The sequence below is a fragment of the Myiozetetes cayanensis genome, unplaced genomic scaffold (genome assembly GCF_022539395.1).
Source record: "Myiozetetes cayanensis isolate MyiCay16 unplaced genomic scaffold, myiCay2020 scf1, whole genome shotgun sequence".
Taxonomy (NCBI): Eukaryota; Metazoa; Chordata; class Aves; order Passeriformes; family Tyrannidae; genus Myiozetetes; species Myiozetetes cayanensis.
The window spans coordinates 2,846,615-2,865,812 of NW_026086604.1; the positions used below are offsets into that span (position 1 = coordinate 2,846,615).

At 39.0% G+C, this 19,198-nt stretch overlaps 1 protein-coding gene across 9 annotated transcripts in view; it reads left to right on the top strand.

Moving 5' to 3' along the window:
- PTK2 (protein tyrosine kinase 2) overlaps nucleotides 1-19,198 on the top strand; it is a 188,481-nt gene that overhangs the window by 104,055 nt on the left and 65,228 nt on the right. For all 9 annotated transcript variants that reach the window (XM_050330652.1, XM_050330596.1, XM_050330607.1 and 6 more), the window contains 3 exons: nucleotides 10,415-10,494; nucleotides 11,946-12,008; nucleotides 16,080-16,134. In XM_050330652.1, coding sequence (XP_050186609.1) covers nucleotides 10,415-10,494; nucleotides 11,946-12,008; nucleotides 16,080-16,134 — 198 coding nt within the window. The remainder of the gene's footprint in view (nucleotides 1-10,414; nucleotides 10,495-11,945; nucleotides 12,009-16,079; nucleotides 16,135-19,198) is intronic.

The window sequence follows — 19,198 nt, forward strand, 5'->3', positions numbered from 1 at the left end:
ATCACTGGAGCATTTAGGTGGTGATTCTGCATTGACTACATTACTCCCTCGGGCCCAACTGCTTACAATTTCAGCCAAATTAGGCAAATTGGATCCCACCCAGTGCTGTTGGAATTGTGAGGCTGAAGTATTCAAAAATCAGGAGAAGGCAGATTTATGGTTGTGTGCACAGTTGGCAGCTGCTCACTGCACAGATTTTATGTGCCAGCCTTTAGTTGTGTCCCCTGGTATTGAATAACCCAAACCTGAACCAAAGTGAACGCCAGTCCCATGCCCAAACCCTTAAACCTGAACTACACAGGCTTCCTGAGTCAAAATACTGTGAGTTTTATCAAGAACTAACATCCTCTGTGTGTGTGTGTTCTGTTGACTGTTTTGTAAATCTCAAAAAACTAAAGGTAGCTGGTTGTTGTTTGATTTCTTTTAACGTTTTTTGGAGGAAACGACCGTAAAGGTACAAAAAGGGAGAATTAAAAATTGTAGGTTTTGAGTAATGAAAATGGGCCTTCACCTTTTTCTTGTGGTTTTTTGGAGCACTTGGAGTTGCATTAGATTAAGTGCTGGTGAAGTTCACTGTGGGTGTCTTCCATTCCCTCTGTGCCAGTGACGTGGCTGTTGGGAAGTGGAAATAAAGGAAACAGGTTTACCTCTTTTGCCTCGGTGGCTGAGTGGGGACCGAAAGCCATATCTCAACTGGAGATGGAACACAGCTTTTAAAAGCATTCTGATAATGAGAATCAGACGTAAGCTCCTTGAATTGCCTTCCTCTCATTGTGGGGCAAGAGCCTGCACACATTTATCCTTGAATAACATGTTAGCCTGCAGTAATTGGAGATGGTTTATCCCTTGATGAAAAGGGAGTGAGCATCTGTAGAGGGGGGTGGGGGCAGCTCCTGGGCATCAGCTGTTCCATTGTTGCTGTCCTTGTGCTTCGAACAGAAGACTTTTAAAGTAACTTTTTGGGGTTTTTTTAGATCCCAACGAGCAAGAAGAGGTTGTTTTTATCAGTGTGGAATTTGTCTGTGCTGCCTCGTTTAGCCTGCAGCGTGGAGCTGCCCTGGAGATGTTCATATGTGTAATATATAACAAAGGACTGAATATATAATAGTAGGACTGAATTCTGTTTTGAATTTGCTCTTTAAAATGAGCCAAAGTTTGTGTAATGCACAAGAGAAAAATGGAGCTGAATTCCATGCCACAGGGGCTGTATCAGACAAGTACAAGGTTCATTTTTATAGGAAAACTGTTTGTTAAACTTTTTTTATTTAAAAAAAAAAAAGGTAGGAAAAAGATTCTCTTAAAAAGAGGGGGCAAAGTTTCTTGTGGACAAATGGCACTTTTTGGCTCTGTCTCTGTAGTGTCTGTAAAGATTATACTCTCACTTAAAATGTATTTCATGACATGAAGAATCTCTTTATATTGTGGCAGATAAATACATCATACAAATTAAATTATTTTTATAACTCTGTCCCTGACATGTAGGAAATTTTAAGTCCAAGCAATTACTGTAATAACTTAATGATTAAAGTTTTATAAGGCTTAGGTGCCTGAGATGTAATTTGAAATGCAGGCTGGGAATTAGACTCTTTAACCTAATTAAATAACAACATCTCTTATATCCTAATAAAAATAGGAGACCTAAAGCAAATGACTTTGACAGGAAAAGCTTTGAGGGAAATCAAGGACATAGGGAGAAAAGCTGGCGTTGTTCATGATGTTGGCAGCCTGTTTAAAACAACAACAAAAAAATCAAACCAGATCTTTCAGGAAGAGTTAATGGCTGACACATAAACTGTGCCCTACAGGGAGGTGGCAATAAATGTAAGAATTTCAGCTACTTAAAAAGATAATAAAAAAAATACAAGTTTTTGAAAAATATATAAATCAAACTGGGCATCTCTCTGCTCCTTACAGCTTGCAAAGGCAATTTTAATTGAGATTTCCTTGACAGGGGTAGGTTTCTGAAGTTGCTGAAATTCACTCTGCCCCATAAAGTACTTATTTTTTACCTAAAAGAGTTGATTTACGCTTTCAGAACTTTGCTGATGTTCTTGTTTTAGGCTTTGCTGTTTGTGTAGTTGTGGAGCTACTTTGGTGTCTCCCAAATGTTGTGTGCCCAGTGCCTGCCTTTCCTTAGCAGTGCTGTGTGGTAGGAATGTAAAACTTACTCCTATTCCTTAACACCTCTTAAAAGGTCAGCCAAGCTCAGGCCAAAGAGAAAAAAGGCTGCTTTGATTTAAAATTTCCACCTGTCAGCCAGAGTGGTGAAAATAATCCTTGTGGGCTCTTTTGCAGTCATACACGAGTTGCTCTTAATCCAACACGATAAATTTAAAATGCTTGGGAGAGGTTCCCATGTACTGACATGTGGGTTATGTCTTTGTCAGTGCTCTGGTCCAAAATGGTTCTCCAGTTAGTGTATCAGGTTGTATATAATAAAAAAAAAAAAAAAGAAAAAAAACCCACTCAAAAAAGTTGATTCATATCGATGCTTGGACTCATTTGCTCTGGAAAATCAAAACTCCTTGTCAGAGAGGAGAAGTGTAAAATTAGCTGAGAGCGAGCCCTGCTTAGTAGGTTGAGCCCCGAGTGGCTCCCAGGAGGACAGTCCCACTTTGTGGAAGGTCTGGGAGGCTGCAGCGTCCCTTGCAGTGACATCTGGAGCTCGGCCCACTCGCACAGACGGGGTGGTTTTTAGCCAGCCTGTCCCTAACAATGCCTCCTCAGAAGTTGGTTCCCTCCTCCCTCCCCCCCCCCCATCTCTAATGCCCTTATTATTAACAGAGGAGCTTCCAAAATTAGTTAGAGATGTCAAAGATCACCTCTAGATAATACAGGGACTATGACCTTGGGAGAAGAGGAGGAGGAGCAGCTGAGGGCAGATGGCAGATGAATGTTATCCTGATACTGGATCTGGGCTTTTAACTCCCCTAGATGAGGCCAAAGCCCTAATTTTCCCTAATGTTGACTTATCTCCCGTAGCAAGTCTAATATTATCAGATGGGTAAATAGGGGTGGAAACACATATGTGTTTCCCTCCTGTGTGCATTTTAAAAACTACCATTACGATCATTAAGGTGGCTCCTAAAAATCCTGATGACATTAGGAGAGCAGGCCTTGGGCTTTTGTGCACATGGGGCTTCATTCAGAGCAGATGAGAGGCACAAATCTTACAGGGTTGCTTCTGCATCAGATTTCTGAAGCTGTAGCAGTGTGGGTTGAGGCCCTCTTCTTTCCAGCTGGTTATTTTGATTTTGTAGGGATGAAAGTTCAGTGTCCTGCAAGAACCTGCTGTTGGGAAACAAGGGTGGAGGAGCCACCTCCTTTTGCAGTTTGGTGATGAGACAGGAGCAGTATCAGTGACTGTTCCACAGTGATCTGTGTCCCAGGGTTCAATACAACATTTCTGTGGTGCATGTAATGCTGCAGGAAGGATTGCAGTGGAAACCACGGAATATTGGAGAGAATTCTGTCTGCTGGGATACCACGGAAGATCGTGGTGGATTTGTGTGTGGCACCTGCTGCAAGTGCAGGATTAGAGACACATCTTTCATTCTGAATAGGAAATTGTGATGAAAACAAATGTGCTCTGTAGTTCAGTTTTTGTCCTGTCACCATAAGTAGTTCTTTTTGTAGTTCCCTTATAAGTAGAAGATCAGGTTTTCCCATGGATATGTTGAGGTGTTCTGGTCTTTCGTGTCACAGAAGCTGGAGCTGGTAAATCACAGGAATGATGTCTCTGGATTTTGGTGGGATTGGTGGCACCAGAAGTGTCGTGTGTTAGTGTGAAACAAAGATCCTGGCTGAATTATGTGGTGGCTGAGGTGGAATTACAACATACAAAACCAAACACAGAATTACCTGCCAGTGTTAGAAAATTGAATGTTTAGAAGAAGGTGCTAGAACACAACCGAGCTGTTGAAAACAAATTGAGATAAATAACAGAGAATAAATAAACTATTGCATATACAGGATGATTAAGAGGAAGTTGTGGGTTTTTTTAATAGAAATGACACCAACTAAACAGAAGTATGTAATTTCTGAATATATAAAAGCACCAGCTACAATTATCAGTATAGAACAAATGGATAATGAGAAAATGATGTAATGTAAATCTTTGTTTTCCATGCTTCATTAAATGGTCATAATTACTATTCATGTGCTATGTCCTAAATGGAGTACAGAAGACATTTTGTTTCTTTGTTTGCTTATCTAAATATCTTATATGTTGTGATGATTTTTTTAGTTGTTCACTTAACTCTTCAGGGGGTATTTAGTCACTGAAGGGTTGTATAAGTGCAGTTTTCAAAGCAATGCAAATTTTTTTTTGGGAAAAAAAAATAAAATAAAAAAGGACTAAGTTGTGTAAGTAGGTCATAGACATTGAAAGAAAAGCCCGAAAAATAGATTGCTTATTTTTAAACTGTCCTGAAAAACTGGAGATTATCCTGTGGGAAATTTCTTGGTACCATTAAATGAGCTGGGAAAGCAAGTGTAGTGGCTAATTATTGGTATTTGCCCTTTTTGAGACACCATTTGATAGTACTGTTACTAAAGAATTTCCACAGCATTTACGCTTGAAAACTCAGTGTGAAGTCTGATCGTTTTATTTAATAATTTCTAAGGCTATAAACGAATTTAAACCTAAAATATCTTTTTAAGACAGAGTACACAGGGTTTGTTTTGGTGTTGTGGGTTTTTTTGTGTTTTTTTTTTTTTTGTTTTTTTTTTTAAATCCCTAAAGTCCTGGAAAGCATTTACTAAGTTCAGAATTTTTTTACTCTTTTTCTTAATAAATCTAAATCCAGCGTGGTGTTTTTATGAACTGCTTGTCAGCTTGGGTGAACCTTCCCCTGAAATAGTGCAGCTGCATAAAAAACTCGTGTGCAGGAAAATGAAGCAGATGGCTTTTGAAAGTAGCAGCTGGTATAGAAAATACGAGGCCAGTGATAGATTTCTCCTTAAATCATGTGTGCTGGCGTGGGGCTATTCTCTGATTTCTCCATCTTCACCAACATGGGCTTCCCTCTGCCTCCAGTTTTTGTTTAAATTATTCCATCTGGGATTTGCAGCCTGTTTCTGTAGCTGGGAAACTGCCCATTAGTTCCTAGTAAATTTTGAGGAGTTGGATGTGGCTCCATCGGTAATTTGCCCATTCAAGTAAAAGAACAAATATTTTACAAGTCTGGCATCAGGAATGAAACGGGGCTTGTGTTTATGTGCCCGTCTTCCATGTGGGAAAAGCTTTTCAGTTCATGGTTCAGTGTTCACCTCCTTTCTTTCCTTATGATTTAGGAATATCTTTTAACTTTTAAAGCTCAAATGACTGGAGACAGAAGAGAGATCTGGGCTCTGGCTAAAAGCTGAAGAACAGTGATAGAAAATAATCTAAAAATATTGTTAAGAATATTGTTAAATATTGTTAAGAAAGTGAATAAAGTGAATTCTCACTGAATGTCAGGAAATACGTTGTGGTGTAGGATTGTGCTGGGCTTCTAAATCCATGTTTGCTTTAAATACTTCCCCTTTCTAAGCTTGTATTCACTGAACACAGGTGTTGAATGTTGGGGGCGGGGGTGACAATTTTGTTCCTCTTTTTATTTTGTCAGGACACGTTAAAGATTTTTTTTTCCTACCTCCAAGGGGTGCATTTATGTTTGGCATTCCTGTTTTCCCCACATTGCATCCCTTCCTTGTAGCGGGCTGTTTGTGGCTGTCCTGACCAAGAAGTTGGCTCCAAATGGGAGGTGTAGGTCACACTTTAATTCTGATTTGCCAACCAGTGAATGAGCAAGCGCAGGTAGAGTTACTTCCTCTACCCCTGGCACTGCCCTAGTGCTCATCCTGAAGCCTAGAGCAGTTTGCGTTTCCATTATACCGTGTTTAATGGAACTTAAGGACACTAATCCTTCCCCCCCACCAAAGCATACACCTGCTTGACTGTACATCTGATTTAAACTTCTTAGAACATTAAAAAAAAAAATAAATAAAACCTTGAGGGAAAAGGTGTTTGAAATCAACACCACAGTTTGCAGCAAGAAATTATTTTGGTCCCTCTCCTCCTTTAAATTGATTTCCAGTATGTTCTTTCCTTGTGAGTTGAGATAAGCAGATTATGGTGGAATGCAAAACGAGTCAGTCAGGGGAAGCAGGTGTGATGCAAGCAACATATACCAAAGTGATTCACTCCAGGCATCGTATTTTGGGGGTTTGATTGTTAGGAATTAAAAAGCATGTAGGCTTTTAGCTGTTGAATTCATAATCCTGGTGTAAATCCAGGTGTTTGCCTTGTTAATTGGGCACATTTTTATTGCTGTAATATTGTGACCATGGAGTATTTGAGATTACTACAGACTTCATGTAGTTTTATCATTGTGTGTGTGTGTAGATATCTGTATTTATGTATATAAAATGTATCTCTTGATGTACTCATGAGCCTTCCTCCAGGCCTTGCACACAGGTAGCTGAATTTCCAAGCAATAAATAAAGGTCTGCACCTTTATTTACCACCAAGGAGAGCAGTTCTGCAGGTGTGACACGAACTCACAGATAACAGGATCTCCAAAACCCCAGAGATCAGGACTCATTCCCTTTTAACGTATGAATTTGTAATAAACAGAAAAAAAGCTGATAGATTTTGTTAGACCTGTAAGAGTTCGGTTTTTGTGTCTTTGTGTGTATATAGGGTTTATACTCTTGAAAGTGGGGCCTTTTTTGTCTGAAACAGGCAGAAAATATTCTCATTTCTCTCGTTTAATTGTATTAACAACAATAATAATAATAATAAAAGTTATAATTGAGCAAACACAAAAGACTTCTAGGAACACTATTCAATTGCCTGTGGCAGTGCACTTAATTAGCATTAAATTATCTCTTGTATCTCTTCCACTTAATATTTGTTCAGGCTTTTTCCTTAGGAGGTTGTGCTGAACCTCTTACAAAATTCTTATCTAACCTCTGCACGAGCATTAGTTCATGCATGGATCTGATGCCATCTCAAAGAGAATAGTCAAGCCAAATTAAAGGTGATAAGAGATGTTCTCATTAGTATTCTGGGAGTAGAAATTGAGTCTGCTGGGGTTTTTTCCTTAGTGAGATTTAAAGAATGTGTGCGGGCAGGTTTCTGAAAAAAAGATAAAATTAATTCCTTCTATCAATTTATTACCTCTGTTATCCATAATAGGACACTGCTCAATTTAGACCCCTAGACTATGGCCAGAGGCTTTCTGAAGCTTCTAATCTCTTTGCATACCTTCCAGAATTTAAACACCAAAATAAATAGCTGTATATCATGAAAAATACTTATTTTTTCTTCCAAAATGTTGGACTGGGGGAGGGCCTTTTAAATTTTCTTAGTCCTTGGTTTTAGTGCCCGTGGTGTCAGGGTCAAACTGAGGAAAATAGGACTGGAATTTGTGAAAGCTCACAAGCCAGAGGGCAGGAGGAAATAAACCCCAAAATGTTTGGTAATGTTGCTTATTTTTTATGGACCAGTAGTTTTCTGAGGCTGGAAGTGTTTTAAAACCATGTTTGCATGACACTGGAGATGTTCTTAAGCTGTTTAGTTTAACAAAGTACTCCAGTGTTGGAATCCACCAGGCAAGAGCTGTGGAGATAAATGAACACACATCAGATCACAATACACTGGGTCTTGAATTAGCATTGGTTCTGCAAGGGGGAGTTTTATTGGTCAGGACTGAAAAAATACTTTCCTGTGGCCAGTTCTTTTTGATGTCTGATCCCCTCAAGGAATGGATGGGTAACGGCTCTGAAATTTCCTGGTGATGCAAAATTGTTGAAATGATTCAAAAAATTGAAAGTATAGTTAAAAAAACTAAATGTTTATAAATGTAAGAGATGTAGGCAATGGGTATTTCATTTGGGTGGATGTAAGGCTGGCTAGGGATCTTGTGAACAGGTGGGTGCTTTTTAGGTGAAGTAACTTAGGCTGTGCATGGAGGTGAATTCTCAGAAAAGGGACGGGAGAATTTCTGCAATATGAGTATCCATATGTGATCTTAACTCGTGTAGAAATTTGCATCCTCAGTTTGTTTCCTCCTTTGGAAATATCCCTGTGTAGACCGGAGGATGAGGAGTGCTGTGCTGATGTTTGACACCAGATTGCAGAGGTTACTTACTGATGGCAGTAACGTGGAACCTGAAAACTACACTCCTGATTTCCCTGCTCCGAGCTTGGATCTGACAGTTTTAGTGCAGGAAGAGTTTCATGTCCTTGCTGATGAACAGAAGTTCTGGTTTAATTGTCTGAGTTACTGTGTTGTACTGTTTATAGAATCATAAAATCATTTAGGTCGGAAAGGACCTCAGCCAGTGTTGAGTCCAACCATTAACCCATCCCTGCCAGGTCCAACACTAAACCACGTCCCCCAGTGCCACATCCACGCTCTTTGTGAACACTTCCAGAGGTGGTGATTCCACCACTTCCCTGGACAGCCTGTTCCCATGCCTGACCACCCTTTCAGTGAAGATATTTTCCCTAATATCCAGTCTAAGCCTCCCCTGATACAGCCTGAGGCCATTTCCTCTGGTCCTGATTTATCCATTGTGGTTTGTAAATTATTTAATAAGTTAGAAGATGTTTCATCCGTTGGAGCAGGGACTGTGTACTTTGCTAGCTCAGGACTCTCTGCACTCAGGGACCCTCATGGTTCTGAATGAAAATACACAATGAAAACATCCTGACTTCCTGGAAGATGCATCTCTCAGTTTATATCACTTAAAGCCATTGGAATTATCAGATATGTAATATGTCTGTGGTTTGTGGTTGACTTTTTCTTTTAACCTTCAATCAGATAAACCTTTTCAAATGTTACCGGAAAAATTCAAAATTAAGGCTGTTGCACAGGAGAAATTGTTTGTTGGTTTTGGTTTTTAATTGTGAGCATAAAGGAGAGGCGAATTATGAATTCTGCGTATTTTGTGTACTATTACCCTGGGAATACAGAATTATTACTTCCACATGTGTATACAAATAGCACACTACATGATGCTGAAGGACAATTATTCTCCTGTCTCATTAGTATTTGTAGGAACTGGATTGAGAAGAGCTAAAAGCTCATTGTTTTGTCATGTTGAGTTCCTGGATGAATTCAAATGCAAGGAGATTTTTTTCTCCCTCACATTTCAGCTGTCGTAGTAATTCATTTTCTCACTCTTGCACAGTTTATCATATTTCTTCTTTCACATCTTTCAAAAACAAATTTAAACTTTTCATGCAGTTCAGAACCAGAAAGGTCTCAGGGATTTGTTGCTTTCTAGTCGGGGCTGGATCCAGCTGCTGAGGGAATGCTGAGGTGGATGCTCACATGTTAGGAGGAGGATGCTGACTCCAGAGCACTTCCAGCTGTGGAACCCACAGCTGTACTTCCTTATCTTTTAAATTAGGAATGTCATAGCAGTAGCAGTTTGAAATAGTTTTCCTCACAACTTGTCATCACTCGAAAACCCCATTTTGTGAAATGTGTTGCTTTCATAGTGTATCATCTCCTCTTTGATCTGCGAGTCACTCATGGATTTTTGTGATATTTCGGGACTTTCTGCAGCTTCAGGATCTCAATAGCAACTTCATCATTTCATAGAGGATACCATGAGCTGTTAAGGAAAAGCTGAACTATTACAGAGATTTGTTACTGGGGAAGAGCACCAGTTGTGCAAAAGAGTGAAGTTCTTCAGCGCTGGTTCTGTTGTCTCTTACTGTCTGGTTTTTTTTTTTGTTGTAATTAATTTTGTTGTTACTGTATAAGTTATTTACTCCAGTGTGCTGAAAATATTACCTCAAAAAAGCAGTGTTCTGCCTACATCCATGTTGGTAAATAAAACTAGTCCAGGACATGTGATAAAATATTTCCTGCTGTAGTTGGTGACAATGTAGTTTCACTCTTGGTGGTTCTCCTTACCATTTCAGGCATGATTTTAGGTCATGTGCAGTACAATTTGCACGTACTACTCTTTTAACTTCTGGTTTTATATTTTTCACTGTAATGCCCAGGCATTTGTTGGGTTTATTTGCATGATTAGATCCACCTACAAAATAAAATCCTGTTGCCCAAGATGGTTCAAGAACACAGCCTGGCTTCTCATAGCCTGAATGCAGGTGCAACCCCCTGCTCAGCCTCCTGTGAAGATTCTGATTATATTTAATAAAACACAGAAAATGTTGATGTAGAGAAAGAATTTTTTAAATCAAGTTCATTGGGGTTGAAATGTGTTTCTTACCAAAGTGCAGCTCATTTGTAGAGAATATGAAAGTAACTTCTTTTTTTCCCCTTCAAGCATTGTGAGTAGTCATTGAAAAAAAAATTAAGATGTATTTGTTTTAAAGTAGTTTGGGCAGTGTTTTAGTCTGTGCTGGAACTGACCTTTCTGTGATGCCTACCTACTTCTTTTGCTGTAGGTGAAAAATGACTATATGTTAGAAATAGCAGATCAAGTGGACCAGGAAATTGCTTTGAAACTAGGTTGCCTTGAAATCCGGTAAGCTGATAATTTAATTTATTATTCAACATCTTTCTGACAGAATATATACATTAATTTTAGAACTGCTTATAGTTAATCAATTTCTGACCGGTAGAGTTGAATAAAACATCATAAGACTTTTTTTTTTTTCTTTTTACTACAAAGTAATTTGAAGAAAAACTGAATAGACTGTATTTTAACCAATTTCTAGTGGTTTTAAAATTAACATTATTTTTAAATTTTAATTAATTACATCTTGATACTGCCTTTTGGGTGAATTCTTCATCTGAATAATTCAAAGGCCTGTAGAGCACATTGAAGTATGCTCAAAAAAAAAAATGCATCTGTGGTGTTATTTAGCAAATAGTCTTGTGATTCTGCATATATAAATCCTACAGCTAAAGAATGTAATTATAGATAAATGCTGCTACCTTTCCTCTCTGTATTTACTCAATTTTTAATGTGCTGTTTTGAAATGATTAAATCTTAAGGATCCTTTTGGGTGTTTTTGATGTTCTTGTCAACTGTATAGACAGCTGGAAAATAAAGATAAATATATCAGATTAAGAGATTCTTGAGAGAGTTCCCAGCTTTGAAATGCATGTGTTGGGTTTTGCTAATTTATGGAGAATTTAAAGCCTGAAACATTTGCTTTAGTTGTGCTGATGTCTCAAACAGGGAGATTAGGGAAGAAGTGAAATTGATAAGAAATGAATGACAAATGTAAACTTGTTAGCAGAGAATAAAAGTGTCCTTTGAACAGCGTTTTCCAAATTAAAACAAAATTTAGGCTTACGAAATTGCCCAGGTATCACAGGAGAACCTGATGCCTTTGTTACAAGTTTTGCTGGTAGCCCCAGAGCAAACAGAAATTCTTTGTGTGATTGGAAACTCCTTACAGAATCCTTGGTGCCTCGTTTTGAAACATGTAAGGAGTGTAATAATCCGTGGTCGTGTTGTCAGCCAAGTCCTGCTTTCCCTGTGGAAAAAAGCTGTGGCTCTTCAGAGCATTTTCATGGGACATTTCTAGTAGGTGACTACCAAGACTCTTACCAGGAGAGTTCCTGGTCCACTTTCTCCGTGAAAACGACAGTGCCAACCTTCTCCTGGCAGCAGCTTGTCTTATTTATTCATTCATTTTTTTTAATGCGAATATTCCTGGATTGAAAGAGTTCAGTTTTCATCGTGCCCTGCTTGCTCTGGTTCTCCCTGTTCCATACAAAGGTGGAGAGGAGCTGCTGAAGGGCAGGTTGGATCACTTTTGGTAGCAGCAGTGGCTTGAAGTGGTTCTGAAAATGCAATTAATTTGTAAAATGTTGAGGTAGAAGAATAATGTGCTGCTGTTTATATTGTAATGCATTCTGGCAACGTTCTCTGATGGTAAGTGAAGGATTTACTAAATTGATGTTGTAGTTTTTAGGCTAGATCATCCAATAACTGTTGCTTTCAAATATCTTTCCTGACTTCAGGAGATCCTACGGAGAGATGAGAGGCAATGCATTAGAAAAGAAGTCCAACTATGAAGTGTTAGAGTAAGTATTATGTTCTGGCTTGAGGTTTGAACTCTCTTCTTTCATCAGGAACATTAAATTCAGTTCAATAACAGAACATAGTTTTTAATTCCAGGTGTGTTGAGATGCTTTAAAGTAAGAAAATGATGGAACCTATGAAGGTGTAGAAGTAGGAAGAGCATCCTTAACTGTGGTCCAGTGAAACACGGTTGGAGTTGTTTAAACTTGGCTTATTATGATTTTAAGCAATTTTGCTAATGCTTATGGGGTTCATCAGCTCTAGTTCCAAGGTGATTTTGTTGCTCAATTTCTGTGCCCAGTTGGTTGTCATCCATCTGTGGAAAAGTTTGAGTTACTTGAAAATGTTTGTGGTGGTGTTTTCCCTGGTTTGCCCAGTTTGCATTTTCTGAGTTGTGACTTTGCAATTAGCAAGTTCCTGATTTATCTGTGTATCCCAAATTTGAAGAAGGCCAAGGAGCATCCTTGTACTGAGAGTGTTTTGGCTGCTTAATCACGTGGTACAGGAGATGGCCTCAGTTCAGACAAACCAAACTCCTTTAGAAGCTTCAGGGGTTGAAAACTGGGTTTTTTTGTATTTACACAGTGGAATGAGTTTCAGACATTCAGACCAATGATATGCTTGTCACTACCAGTTACCTTTGTGAAAAGATGCTGTGCAGTTTAACATAAAATTGGGATAAAAGGTTGGTGTAGCAATCAGGTCTCTATTTTTTTACCTTGTTTTTAATGACTGTGTGTGCTAACTTTTAGAGGTGAGAAATTAGAACATTTGGAGGTGGAAGAAAGGATTTTACACCACAGTCAATGAGTTCACAAGGATTTTTGAGGAAATTGTTTGATATTAATAAAAAGATAACTTTGATGAATTGGTTGCTTATCTATAGAGTATCTGGTATTTCTGTTGTGCTCCTCTATCTATGTGGAGTTTTTAAAAGCCTTGGTTTTGTTGGAATTAGGGATACTTTTTAAGGACTTCAGTTTTTGCTCTGTAGTCATTAGTAGAAATATCCAAGTTTTGAGAAACAAGATGTGATTTGTTTGGGATTTAGCTGGGAGAAATGAAGGATGAGAACACCTTCAACTGACTATAGTATAGATAATTACAACCTAATAAGGGTCTGCAAAAAGTGCCAGTGATTCCCAAAACGTATTAATTTGATCTTACCACCTTAGTAACCCATAAAGATTTAACTACACAAGAAATATTTATTGCTCAAGTGAGGCTTTTTGTTAATTTTTGAGGGGGGGCTGCTAGTTTTAGTCCATCATGAGGCACTTAAACAGCTGAGAGCAATTTTTAAATGGCCCTTTTTTTTTTTTTTTTTCCCCACTGGGTGTGATTGCTCCTTGCCTGTCTTTGTCAGATGTCTATTTGATGTATATTTGTCTTTGATCAGATTGTCAGACAAAGCCAGATCTGGATGGGAAATGGTAGATAGAATCAAACTGTTAAGTAGCCTTTAATAGTTGGGCCTTCATGGAGTGAAAGAAGAATTCTTTCATAATAAATGTGAAGCCTGTTAACATGGAACAGGGATAATTACAACTACAGAAAGGGGAGCTATAGGAAGGAACAGCTGCAGCCACAATTTGGTAAAAAGCATGTAAAGTGTATTATGTTAATCTGATGTTACTTTGTTGTTGTAACTTCGACTGAGATGAAAAATACAAACAAAGATATACATTGCCTAAAGCTGCTTATCATTACATGACAAGCGGCATCATCTATTTGTAGTTGGGCGTTTTATTAATCCTATTGGAGTTTATACATTAAAAATAAAAGAATCTGCATTTAAGCCCACGAGAAGGCTGGAGTGGATGAGGTTAAACACAAGGCTGTAGCAGAGCTGTATGAACCAGGATCTCATTATCTCTTGCTGGCAATCAGGAACCAGATGTCTGAGTTGGTGTCTCCCTTGCTGGCCATTTCACCCCCACGCAGCACAGCTGGGACAGGAGTGTGGAGGTTGTGTGTTTAAAACTGTTTGGATGTTCCCATTTCCAGTATTTATTCTCTTTATTTATAGGTATCCATAGGTTGTTGTGGAGCAGGGCATTAAATCTGTGTGGTTGTTAACGTTAAATTCTCCTCCGGTAAATAAATTTGCGGTCTCAGTCGAACACTGTTTTATTAATAAATTTTAATTATTAAGAGTTGTGGTCTTTTGTAAGAACTTCTTCTCAATTTGTCTCACTCAGATCAGCACAAAAGGCCACTCTACAACTTGTTTTAGTAATGAGTCAAATGAGATTGTCACAGCCAGGTGCTGCAGGAGTGTTAAGATGTGGAATACTGGGGTGATGTAGGGGCTTCATTTCAAAAAAACACCATCTCTCTCTCAAATGCTTAGTGTTAAACTAATACATCCCTTGTCAAAATGTCTCTGCATATTACTGAGATGGTAATAGTGTGTGAGATTCATTTTAACTGTGTGGGATGATAAACTGCATATCATTTGCATTTTAGAAGAAATGCATCAAAGGAATTAACATTTTATGGAAGTTTTATAATCTTGCAGCTTACTGTCATTGCACAGATGCCAGTGTTCGTGTGCACAGGAACGTTCTGCTCCTCTGAGCTGAGGAGGTTTTTAGTGTGGAATTGTGTTCTACTCATCTTCAGAGAGCTTTAAAAATACCCTGGTTTATTCTTTTTTGAGAGAGCTTTTGGTATTGACTTTTATGTTGGCTTTGTTCTTGTGCCGTTAGGTAGCAGTAAATAAATCCTGAATATCTCTGCTTGCTAAAGGCTTTTCCTTTCTTTGCCAAATGTAAGAATTCCAGATGTATTTCTGTGCATGTTCAAAGCATGGAAAGCTTGCTTTCATACTTGTTCCAGAAGCAGATAAGAGTGCTTGAAAGAGATGGTAACCTCTTAAATTTAAAGGGAAAAAAGTCAGTAACACGTTTGAGAGGCAAAGGATGTAAATTATTTTCCTATTTACACTTTTCACTTCGTTTTTCCTTCTTGACATGCTAATTTTTTGCTAATACTGTAGTTCATGGTCACACAGTGTTTTTACACCTGGTTGTACAGGGATCATCTTCTGCACCAACACATTCCTGGCAACTTCTCAAGGACTTACTTTGAAGCTCATGTTTAGTTGTAGTGGCACAAACACACCTTAGACACAAACGACGTGCTGCACATTACACAAATACTTAATCTGATGGCTCTGGTTTTCAAACCAGGGCTGCAACCCTATTTGTAGGTGTGAAGGTGAGCTCGGTGTAATTTAGTTTGCAGCATTCAAGCTAACAGGCAGAATTAGGATCCTGACTTAGAGATACAGGAAGTGAGATTATATGGAAGAAAAAAGCTGTGAATTTTAATGTTGTATGTTCAGTATGAGGAAAAAATGACCGTAGAAATTTTAAAAAACTTAAATTATAGTTCTTCAGAGGGTAAAACAGTAGTGGAATGGAAGTCAACAGGCTTAGTGGGTGATATCATAAGGACTCCTCTATGGATTCCTGGATTCCTTAGCCCAGGTTGGGGCTCTGATCAGTTTGGTGTAGTGGAAGGAGTCCCTGCCATGGCAACTGGATAGTCATTAAGGTCCCTTCCAGCCCAAACCATTCTGTGAGTCTGTGTTGTGTCTCCTACTCCGTTCTGGTAGGGGTTTATCAGTTTTCCACTTTCATGTTACCCCCTTCTCACCTGACTACATGCTGGTAAGGATAGTTTTTTTAAACTACAGTTTTTAAAACATTTGTGAAGAACTGGTTTTATTCTCAAAGCTCCTCAGTGCCCAAGCCAACATTTCAAGTAGGAGACTTCCCACAGAGGTACCTGTTTAAATGCAATATCCTTTTGGGTTGAAAGTAGAAGGTGCTGCTATCCCCCATTTGCCATGGAGTGGCTGTGCTTGGAGTTTTAGTGGTACTGTTTATGTTGATCTGAGATTGCCAACGGCCTTTACAATTTAAATAATTTACTATATTGCATGTGCCAGTTAAAAAGCAAAACAAACAGAAAACAGACCCAAAACACCACCCTGAAAAAGAGCAATATAATATTACACCATGTTTTTGAGATTAAGGCCGTGTGTGTTTTTTCTTTTTTTTCAGGAAGGATGTTGGTTTGAGACGTTTTTTTCCGAAGAGTTTACTTGATTCAGTGAAGGTAATTATAGTTCCAGTCAATCCTATACTACTTTAAAGCAAAAAATGTCAGAAATCTGAAAATTGCATTATCGTTTTCACTGTACAGTCCTGAGGGAATTGCTGTGCTGTTGGGCTTTCTTGGTGAAAAAACATCCAAGCTCTTTATCGGATTGGTAGGATCTAAATCCCGGTAATACAGCTGTGCATCTGGCAGGACTGGGATAACAGGGATTCACATGGCCTTGGTGAGCTTCTGGGAGAGGGGCACAGCTCTGCCTCTCAAACCTTGGGGACAGAAATGCAAAACGAGTCCTTGGATCCTCATGTATCAAATAACTTTTTTTTTTCCTTCCTCAAAAGAAAAGTGAGACTTCTGGAGAAAGAGGAAGGGGACAGAAAAAAGCTTCTTTTACTGGCAACTTCATAAGACATGCTCTGCCTTCCTTGCTTGAGACTCTATCCAGCTCATTCAAGGAAGATTTCCAGTAATTTCTACTTATCTTAATCCTGCTTAAGACTATAAACGTTACTTGAATTTTGCTCCCATTGAAGTCCATATGTTCTCAGAGTAAAAAATGCAAATTTTTCTCAACATGTGTTGAAAAGGGGGATTAGGAATGGTCACCAAGTATTTTACAGCTCCAGCCACCTTGATATGAATGTCTTGGTTAAGATACCTATTACCATTCATACATGAAAGTACAAGTCATAAATTGCTATTTTGGAGCTGGTTTTGGTGTAGGCACTGGGGCTTTATAGAAATAATAGAATTCAGCTTCAGATTTGCATTGTGATTTAAATGGGTAAATAGAAAAGGTCTGTCATGACGGGGTTTTGTTTCAAAAGACTTTTGAAAATCAGGAGCTAATGAAGTCAAGTGGATTTAAGTAATCCCTCTGCATTTTAATTTAAGCAATTATCTGAAACTGTATTCTCTGCTGAGGGGAGAAATTGTGGTGAAAGGCTCCAGTCGTAAAAGTATGAATAACTGTCTCAAAAATGGGACTTTGGAGCCAGAAAACTGACCGAGCAAGAAAACTACTCTTCAGAAACCCTGAAAGGGGCTCAGAGTAGCTGAAAGAAGAAGCAGAAATTGCCAGAAGGTGAAGCTGAGTGGAGCTTTTCCGGATGTATGAAGAGGAAAAACAAGGGAAGGAAAAGCGGGTTTGCTTTTTAATGAAGATTAAATCCCTATTCAAAATAATATAGGATTGGTCCAAATTCTTAAATGACTCTTGCATTTTGTGAAGACCATTGATTTTGAACTGGCAGGCAAGGGAGGGCTCCTGATGGCCATGAAATATGAAATTACTTATTTCTGTTGATTCTCTTTGCCTTGATGAACAAATGCAGAGGGGGAGAAAATGGTTCTTGGACAAGCTTTTAGGAGCAAGTTTTCAGTGCATGTCCCTTGAGGTTGCCATTTGCAGATATTTCTGATAAATGCCCTCCTGTTATGGAGGAGGGGTGTTTTTTGGGCCTGTTCAGCCTGGAGAAGGGAAGGCTGGGGAGACTTTAGAGCCCGTTCCAGTGCCTAAAAGTGCTCCAAGAGAGCTGGAGATGGACTTTGGGCAAGTGATTGGACAGGGGGAATGGCTTTAAGCTGAAGGAGAGTAGTTTTAGATTCAATATTAGGAAGAAATTCTTTATTGTGAGGGTGGTGAGGCCCTGGAACAGGTTCCCAGAGAAGCTGTGGCTGCCCCATCCCTGGAAGTGTCCAAGGCCAGGTTGGATGGGGCTTGGAGCAACCTGGGATAGTGGAAGGTGTCCCTGCCCATGGGAGGGAGATGGAACTGGATGATCTTTAAGGTCCTTTCCAACCCAAACCAATCTATGGTTCTAACAGACTTTCTATCTTTAAACCTTACTAATGATCTCAACATTAAAATGAGAACTATTTCTCCTTGGTGGACTGAAAAAAGCCAGGTAACACATGTCAGTGTCCATGGCAGTGAAGGTGATGTGGGAACAGGTCAGGAAAACAAACTGTGGGCAGAATAAAGTATCTTTCAACAACTGAGTGGCTGAAATACTTGGGACACCTTCAGCTGGCAGACTTTTTTTTTTTTCATTTCGTAGTGACTTGGTCCTGATATTTGCCAGGTGATAAGCTAAGGCTGAGGTTTGCAGTTCCCTTGATGTTGGTTTTCTTAGTAAAAATAAAGATAACAGAAAGGTCCAGTGTAGGGTGTGTGAGTCCCAATGAAGTCTGAGGCAGCTCTGGGTGCAGAAGGGAGTTCTCCTGATTACCAGATGCTCTGTTGTCTTACTCAGCTCTCTGCAGCCTCGTTAGAGTAATGATCCACCTGATAGTTGGTGTGAGGTTCTGCTAAATTGACACGATAATTTGAAATTAGACCAGAGTGACAGATTTCTTTGTTAACTTTACAACAGTGTGTGCAGGGTTTTTTCAACCTGTTTATGCATCGTTGCAAAACTGATCATCATTTGGGATGTGAATATGCCACACCCCTGAATCATTGCTACTGGAGTTCCTTCTGAACACTCCTGATAAAAAATTCTTGCTATTTTGACTTCTAAAGGCTCTGTTAAGGCTTACTAAAAATGAGTGCCTGATCTGGCTGGAAGTGCTGAGGAGAAAAGGAAGTTGATATTTGTTTAGTGCCCGGAGCTTTAACAGGCAAAGTGAAAGAATAAAAGAGTTTCACTGCTGCTACAATGGGACATTCAGTTATATTTGGGTTCAGGGACAATGGGAATTCCTGTCTTAACCTTGACATCTTGCAAAGACAGGATGGTTTTGCTTCTATTCATTGTTGTTAGTTGGAAGGTATCTCAGAAATGGTATTACTAAGGGGTTTTTAAGCCCATTGAGTCACTTCAGGCAGATGTTTTAATTCTGGATTCCTGATTGCTCCTGTTTTTAGTTTCATGAGTGGCAGCCTTTCCAGGGATTATATGTTATATACAGACAGATACTTCACTTTTCATAGATCTTGGTACAGCTGTCCTTGTAGTTCTTGTATCCTCTACATGTTTTCTCTGTCAGGATGTGTAATTAGGTGTCTTGCTCTGTCCCAGATGTTGGAAGGTTGATTTGTACTGCTCTATGTGGTTATTTA